Source organism: Panicum virgatum, chromosome 9N (genome assembly GCF_016808335.1).
Source record: "Panicum virgatum strain AP13 chromosome 9N, P.virgatum_v5, whole genome shotgun sequence".
NCBI lineage: Eukaryota > Viridiplantae > Streptophyta > Magnoliopsida > Poales > Poaceae > Panicum > Panicum virgatum.
Genome location: NC_053153.1, coordinates 14,594,073 through 14,602,578, shown reverse-complemented (window position 1 = coordinate 14,602,578; position 8,506 = coordinate 14,594,073). Strand labels below are relative to the sequence as shown.

Below are 8,506 nucleotides of genomic sequence, written 5' to 3'. Positions count from 1 at the left end.
GAAGGAAAAAAAAGAAAATGAGAAAAAGAAAAAAGGGGAGAGGGAAAAAGAGAAAGAAAAGAGAGGGAGGCGGCGGTCGGCCACGCGCGTGCTGAGGCGTCCGGCCGGTCAGCGACGGTCGCGAGCGGCTTCGGCGGGAAGCGACGCGCACGTAGAACGAGGGAAAGGGAAAGGGAATAGGACGGTGATTGGTACTGATGTCGGGTCGGCGGATCGCCGGAAGAGATTTCTGGGAAATTAGGAGCACGGATGGAAAAAGATTTAGAATGATTTGAGCTCAGCGTCGATTTTTTTTTAAAAAAATATTTTTAGCGGGTGATTTAATTGGATGGATTTTTACGGATGTTACAATATCTCACATACTGCTTAGCAAAACTTGAGCCATGGACCAAGTCTAATCCATTTTACATAAGAGTTGTGTCAAATAACTAACATATCTCAGAAGCCACGACTGCCCGACTAAATGGTTTTCGGCTTTGCACAGCCGGTATCTCATAGCAACTTTTTTACTGTCCACAACTATTTTTTCAAAAGACACAACTAAACACACCGATAACCTCCTAACTACTGATGATTAGTTTTTTGAAATTGTACCTTCAAAATATGTAAATTCTAGAATGAGACTAACTTTGTTTTGTAACAGTCTTGCTATCTATTTCACACACGAGGGTAAAATTTCAAATAAAAAGTTGCTACCAGCGTGGTTTGGATTTATTGGAACGCGAAGTGCCGGAATGCGAATGCTGAATTAACCGCAAGCTCCAAAGCTTTATTAAAAAAGCAAAAAAAAAAAACTGGAAGCTCCAACAGAAGTCCAGCCAGAGCCCACAGACAGCTGGGTCCCGAGAAATCCTTGCGATCCATGCCCGTCCATACGCGAACGAAGCTCTACCTGTACACCGACAGCTGGGTCCCACTTAGACCCCTACCCCAGAGCTCAGTGTACCAGATCAAACCATCACGTGACCAAATGGCACCCATGGCAACCGGCCACAGCCGGTCCACCCGCTCCCCACTACAAATTCCGCGCTCCCACTACAAATCTCACGCGCTCGCCATTCACCGCCTGCACCCCGTCCACGGATACAACCCAACTCCCACACGCATCCATCACCACCACCCGACGACCTCCCCCCTCTCCCCACTCTCTCACGCGCCGCCTGCTCTCGCCCCCCCATCCCCCACTCCCTCGCGAGATAGATAACCCTAGCTCCCTTCCCCTTCCTTGCCCTCCTCTCCAACCCCGCTCCCGATCTCTATAAAAGACCCCGAATTTCGAAATCCCCCTCGAACCCGCGGCCCGCGCGCTCCTTCCCGCCCCATTTCGGCCCCGGATCGGCGCGGATTCGCGGCGCGGAGCCGCCGGGTGCTGCGTGCGCGATCCCGATGGCGGAGCCGGGGCTCGAGGGCAGCCAGCCGGTGGATCTGTCCAAGCACCCCTCCGGCATCGTCCCCACGCTCCAGTAAGTCCCGGATCTGGGTTCCTCTGGGGAGTGGGGGGTGCGGAGGAACCCCGCTCCATACGCCTTGGGTCGCGCGGGGGATGGACGTGCTTGGGTGTTCGGCGGCCGGCTGAGGGTTGGCAATCGGCAGCGGGGCGCCTCCCCACCGTGGGTAGTCGTGTGATTAGCTTGTGCCGTGAACTCGTGATTTTGTTCGGCTGGCTGGTGCTTGGAGCATCGAAATAAGCTAATATTGGCTTAGATAATTGGGGGTTTTGTTGGTAATTGTTTAGTGATGTTTTTTTTACATCACCGAGAATTTGTGACGGACCCAGCAGGAGCCAAACTGCAGTCGGCAGCGAAGATCTATTTTTTGCTCGAAGTTCATGGGGGCGTTTGATTGCCTGCTGCAGCTGGCCACGCCAGAGTTTGGCAGCGACACAAATTAATGCATATGTTTGGTTGGCTGCTAGGATTTGGCTGCCACAGCTGTTCCAGGTGTTTTTCACGCCGCAACTTAGGTGCTGATTTTTGATACCCAACCTACAGCGCCGGACGCACTTGTGGGGTGGCCATTTATGGCCGGCAACGAAGCAGCCTCCATATCATTTCTTTGTGCTATAGACCTATAGTTGCAGCAAGCAAAACTGTGTCTTGACAACATTTCCATTCCACATGTTTTGACTCCTTGATGCACAAATTGTCTAATATGATAAGCGTTGAGCCTTCTGATTGGATATCTTACCTCAGGGAGAGGGCTAAATACATTGGTGTGTCTGATCATAAGTAATAGTTGTCTAGGTGACAATCGTTACAATGAAAATGGTGTAATATGTTATATCTGTAGGAGATTTTATGCTTCTCGTGGGATTTAGGTGCCAAGGGCTTATTAGTGCCGTATTGGGCCCTGAAACGACTTTGATTAATACAAAGCATTTGCAATCCAACTATGTGAAGTATAGGTTATCAGAGTAATAAGCCTTACATTTAGCATGATCTGTATATGCTACAAATTGCCATGAAGAACAAATTAATAACGCATTATAATGCCAAATAGTGTCATGTATGTGTTGACCAATTCAGTCTATGAAAAACATCTTTTTTTGGCCCTACAAATCTATATTAATTTACAGTAAGAATATCACGATTGATCCGTGAATGACACTTGCTGGTGTGTATTGATTTGGCTCAGTCCTGTGTGCTTGCATTGTTTACAGAACAAATCCGCATCTAGGCTGCAGGAATTTGATCATGGTCTCTTTGACATATACTATCATTTTGTTTATGGCAGGAATATTGTGTCAACAGTTAATTTGGATTGTAAACTTGACCTCAAAGCCATAGCTTTGCAAGCACGCAATGCAGAGTATAATCCAAAGGTATAATGATTACCTCAAAGCAATGGCTTTGCACTGTAATTCCTAGTGGTTTCATCTAGCTCATGATATTTTATGGAAGTACAATCCATTTTTTTTGCGTGGAAGTACAAAACCTTTGCAATACTGTTCAACCTTGTCCATGACTGTAAATAGATACTAGTTACAGTATCATCTAAAACTTTGAATTTAGTAAGAAGTTGCACTTTCCTTACTACTATATGCTGAACTTCTAATAGTAGAATTTAGCAACTTGATTACTAAGCCTTTTTTTTGTCAGTCATATGCTTAACTTTACTCTGTTATTAGATATATTGTATTCTTACTTCTATTTTTAAACAGCGTTTTGCTGCAGTCATTATGAGAATAAGAGAACCCAAAACCACGGCACTGATATTTGCATCGGGCAAAATGGTATGGCATCAATGTCATAAACTTTCAATTTTCAAGGATGGACATGCTTTTGGTGGCACATTTTTCCCTTATATTAGATATTAGATTTGCACGTCAGAATTCTTGTAGCACATAGCCCCTGCCTGCTGTTTTATCTGATTCTTGACATAACTTTATTGCCTTAATTCCCTGTTATCATATTAAGATAGAAAAGGCAATGTTTTCCTAAACGGTAAATGCTAAACGAACGGCGACGCTCTGTTTAGCGTTTAGGCTGTTTAAACGCCGTTTAAACGGGTTTAAACGGGCTAAACGGTATGGCATAAATTTCAGCAAGACTAAGTACCTTTTTAGTTTTTACTAACCTTTTGTGAAGTAAACATGAACCTTTTGATGTCCTCGCATCTTGAGATATGTACCTCAAAAGTCAAGTGTTTCGATCCTGAGCCTGAAGAATCAAACGAACCTAGCGAAAATATGAATGGGCGGAGGAATTTGGACTAACAGGGCACAACGAAGTATAGAAATCCACAACACACTGAATGAATATAGAGAGAGAGACTTGGATCTGGTCGAGAACTAAGACCGTTCCAACGCTTAGCACAACGGAGGCTATCCTAGGATTACCTGAGGAGACCAATTGGTGCCCAGATGAATGAATGGGCGGATGGATCTCGGGTCCGCACGACGGAGATCACGGCGGCGGCAGCGCACTCCGGAGCGGCGGGTGGAGGGAACGTCCCGTCGTCCCCGACGGGCTCGTCCTGGAGCTTCGACCTGGAGCCGTCGGTCTTCGTGGAGGAGGGCTGCGCCGCTGCCTAGCGCTGCGGAGGAGGGCTGGCGGCTGGAGAGTGCTGAGTGCTGGTTGGTAAGTGGTAACCCTATCTTGCTATCGGGCCAGCCCGCGAAACCAATTTTGGCCCATGAGCTAAACGGCCCACTAAACGGCCTGAACGGGGCAAGAAACGGTTTAGATGCCGTTCTGTTTCACCCGTTTCATCAGTTTAAACGGGGCTTTGACCGTCTAAACGGGTCAACCGTTTATTCCACCGCCCAGGTCCTAAACAGAACGGGATGGCGTCGTCTACCGTTTAGATGGGTTTAAACGGCCGTTTAATCCCGTTTAGGAAAACACTGAGAAAAGGTAGCATCTTTTGTTGTCGGTTTGTCACGACTTCCTTGGTTGTCGTATTGTGACATTAATTAAATGTGGTTATGGAGTAATATTTTTCTTCTGAACAAATGAAGTTTCAGTAGCTTGTATTTATTAGAATTGTATTTTTGTCATATGGAACTACAATCTCGTATCAATTTATCATGCTTGTGTATCTGAAGAAAACAACCTTTAATTTTGTATGATCAGGTCTGTACTGGGGCAAAGAGTGAACAACAATCTAAGCTTGCAGCAAGAAAGGTGACATATTGCTTGCTGTCATTTTGTTTAAGTTGGATTTAGTCTACTTAGAGGTCGCTGAATTCTAACACCAATCTTATTTCCAGTACGCTCGTATTATTCAGAAACTTGGCTTTCCAGCTAAATTTAAGGTATTTTTTCTAATACTCGTCTGGATTCACATGAGCTTTGAGCAGTTTCATTTCGTGTGACTGTTACTAAGTTGCTTCACTATGCCAGGACTTCAAGATTCAGAATATTGTTGGCTCTTGTGATGTCAAGTTTCCAATTAGGCTTGAGGGCCTTGCATATTCTCATGGTGCCTTCTCAAGTGTACGTGGAATATTCCATGCTTCTTTTAGCATCACAATTAATTCTTTCATTCAATCATTCCTTTCTGGCTCCATTCATTTCTAATGAAATTTTCCACTGTTTTACAGTATGAACCAGAACTGTTCCCTGGTCTGATCTATCGAATGAAACAACCAAAGATTGTTCTTTTAATTTTTGTTTCAGGCAAGATTGTTTTGACTGGCGCAAAGGTTAGCAGCCATTTCTTGTATATGTTAATATCCCTCCATTTGCTTCTTTTTTCCTTCATTTTATACTTTGTTTTACAGGTGAGAGAGGAGACGTACACTGCCTTTGAAAACATCTATCCTGTACTGACAGAGTTCCGAAAAGTTCAGCAATGGTATGTGGTTATTTTTTACTATGTTTAAATCTAATGTGCATGATAGAAGACTTTTACTGGAAATGAGATTCTCTTGTTCTGTTGATAAAATGCGTCCAATAATCTGGATAACTGCCGCTCACTATGTCTTGTTAGGAACATGTGGTGTGGGACTGGGCACTGGGGATTTTTACTGTTAGACTTAGTAGTAAAATGTTGGAATTTGGAAACATGTCCTTCCAAACAATCTTGTTATGGTATCATGGTTATTCAAATCAGATGACCCGATCGACGATAAGCAAGAAGCTGAGGATACAGCAATCTTGTTGGGTGATTTGAAATATTCAACTGTCTTAGTATGTTTTATATATGATTACGAAGTTGCTAAAACGTTTTTATGTGTGATTACGAAGTTGCTGAAATGTTTTGCTCTTTGACATCATTCCAATGATGCATGCAAATAATATGCTATACCAGCTATAGCTTGTTAGTAGCTGCTTGGGCGAATGTTTCCTTCTCTTCTATTTAGTAATTTGTCACAGTACACACAAACTATAATTTATCTATAAAAACTAATTTTTTCCCTGTGACATCCTCTTTGCAGATGGCTCCAAGATCACGTCCTCATAAGCACATGCTTCCTTGAAGTTTTTCTGTCGTGACCATAACTTTAACTGTACATTAAAAGTCTGGAGGAGCTTATAGCATCTTGTAATTTATTTATGCTTCAGTATGTGTTGTGGTTGGGTGGGTTTGTTATGGAAGGTGGTGGAACTGTGGGAGATTTGTCTGGGGTTGGTCCGTTTGTGTAGGCCTTAGTGATTGGGTACACCTTATCATGTGTCATTTGAGTAGTTTGTGTGAACTGCAAGGTACATGCTTGTTCCATGTGGTTGCAGCGTTAACTCAAGTACTAACAAGAGTAGAGAAATTTTGCCCTAGTTTGTCTTTGAGACATAAGTCCCTTAAGTCTTTTCTGAGTATCTTTCAGTGTGCTGTGCGATGATGAAAAGGCTGCAGTGTATGCTGGGGCAACCGCTATGTACTGTTGGAACTTGGAACTGTGACTGATAATAAGTTAAGTTGTATTTGAGACTTGGGGCAGTGGGCTGATCCTGTTGGCTATCGTTGTGTGGTTGAACATGTGATAGCTGTACATGCTACTGGTCTGGTTCTGTGCTAGTGTGGTCGCAGACTGACATGGAATTTCTTGTGTTTCTGTTCTGAAATTCTGCTACATTTATGATAGTTACTGTGCTGCAGTTGCTTGCTGAGGTGAATAACTGAATTCAACGTATTGTGGGAATTCTCGGTGAATGAGTAAGTTGCATATCGCATAAAACTCTGTTTTATGGTTATGTCAGGCTTCTGCCATTGATGTTTGTATTCATGGTGTCGCCATGTCTGCCTCGTTGAAAATACTATTGGTTCAATGGAGACTAGTGATGCTAACTTGTGTTTTTGATCAAGTTGTGTTGGGCTGTGCATATCCAGCAGTTAGCGATCGATTGTCGGCAGACATCGGTTGGGTGTGTGTGGCCCTAGTTACTCATTGAGGCCTTGCTATTTGCAAATGATTGAATGCTGGACCTTTCGTTTGCAGTGGCCTTTTATCCGACCTCTCAGAGAAAAAGAAAATGTAACAAAGTAGGCTTATCCCAGTGCGAAAGCTACCTTGAAAGTGTCGAGTTCAGCCCGCAAACGATACAAAGTTGGCGGCGACGGGGACTTCCGTTGCTGTTGTACGCCACTACGCCAGTTGCGTGGATACTCAAACCCAACTCTGGTGCTCTTGTACCAAAAAGTCGAACCTGACTTTTCAGTTGCAAAAACGAAACCAAACATTTCAGATGTGCTACCAGGGGTGTGTTTAGATCCCACAAAACCCCTCCTGAAAGGATCGTGGCCCAAGAAGGGGGGTTGAATTGGGACTTTTTCGAATTTCTATCTAGTCCTTAGCCTAGACTAGTAATGCCCAATCTACAAATTCGAAACCTAATCACTAGAGCACGCTAGCAAAGGGTCCTTAGGTAGGTAAACACACTATCATGATCATTTTGCCTAGATGGATGCACACTAGCAAGATCAAAACCTAAGCAAGAGCTCACGCTACCATGCAAGTTGTCCTAGTCAAGCCACAAGCAATTAAAAGCGAGAATAGCAACAAAATGAATTAATTGCTTGAAGTAAAAGTAAAGGACACGAGACAACCAGATTTTTTCCCGTGGTATCGAGGAGTTGACGCTCCCCCCTAATCCACGTTGGAGCACCCACACAAGGGTATATCTCCCTTGCTTCACCAAGAAGCAAGTGATCACTAAGAATGCTCCTTCTCCATCTCCGGAACGGCGAGCTTCACACCGTGTACAATCTTCTCGTCTTGGGGCTCCCACAACCACCAAGAGCTCTCCAAGAACCTCCCGATCACCAAGACCGGCTAGGCGCCGTCAAACACCAAGAGTAACAAGCTCCTAAGCCTTCACTCGACCTACACTCAGTTGGCCCTAGCTCAAGCACACTTGCTACACTTGCAAAGGATGGATTCTTCAAGGTTGAAGCACAAACAAAATGCTAGATCTTCTCTTGTTTGCTCAAAACACTTTCTTTTCTTCTCAAGGGTGGTATCAAGTATTCAGGGTGTCAAAGGCAACTGAAATGAGCCATGGGGTGCCCTTATATAGAGTGGAAAGAGTTACATAGCCGTTGGAAGTCCACTGCAGAAAAACCGTGAGCACCGGAAGAACCGATGGGTGTCAGATTTGAGGCGTCGGTTCAACCGGTCTCTCTGTGTCCAAATTGTAGCCGTTGGGGTTCTGACACAGTATCCAGGCTTGCGTCATTGCACCGGTGCATGCTCCGTAGGGGCATCGGTTCAACCGGTGCTGAAAAGGTTCACTGATCAACACAAACAAGCTCTCTGGAACATAGGACGTCTAATGCACCGGTGATTTGATTCTGAAGCGTCGGTTCAACCGGTGCTGAAGAGAAGTTGAAGTCCACCAAAACATGCTCTCTGGAACATGTGTTATCGCCATAAATTAACAGGGTTAATTTATGGGCCGAAAGCAAGATGGGCTTAAGGCAGAAGACTGAAGAAGACTTGTAAATCGGCTCCTGCGTGAGCATCTGGGCCACATGGGCCATGTATCTTTAGATTTAGTTCAAGGTTAGAGATAGAGTCCAATCGGGACAAGATTAGTTTAGATTGTTTCCCAAGTCTCCGGACTAT

At 44.4% G+C, this 8,506-nt stretch overlaps 1 protein-coding gene across 1 annotated transcript; it reads left to right on the top strand.

Moving 5' to 3' along the window:
- Positions 1-1,123: 1,123 nt before the first annotated feature.
- On the top strand, positions 1,124-6,375 carry LOC120690959 (TATA-box-binding protein 2). Its single transcript, XM_039973899.1, has 9 exons — positions 1,124-1,463; positions 2,734-2,821; positions 3,161-3,232; positions 4,575-4,625; positions 4,712-4,756; positions 4,845-4,937; positions 5,045-5,146; positions 5,225-5,298; positions 5,882-6,375. Coding segments are annotated over exons 1-9 (603 nt in total). The 5' UTR covers positions 1,124-1,386; the 3' UTR covers positions 5,883-6,375.
- The last annotated feature ends 2,131 nt before the right edge of the window (positions 6,376-8,506 follow it).

Excerpts from the sequence above, each read along its gene's own strand:
- LOC120690959 (XM_039973899.1), top strand. The coding sequence starts at position 1,387 with ATGGCGGAGCCGGGGCTCGAGGGCAGCCAGCCGGTGGATCTGTCCAAG. Across the intron at positions 4,626-4,711 it reads CTAAGCTTGCAGCAAGAAAG|TACGCTCGTATTATTCAGAA; the intron begins GTGACATATTGC and ends TCTTATTTCCAG. Across the intron at positions 4,938-5,044 it reads CTCATGGTGCCTTCTCAAGT|TATGAACCAGAACTGTTCCC; the intron begins GTACGTGGAATA and ends ACTGTTTTACAG.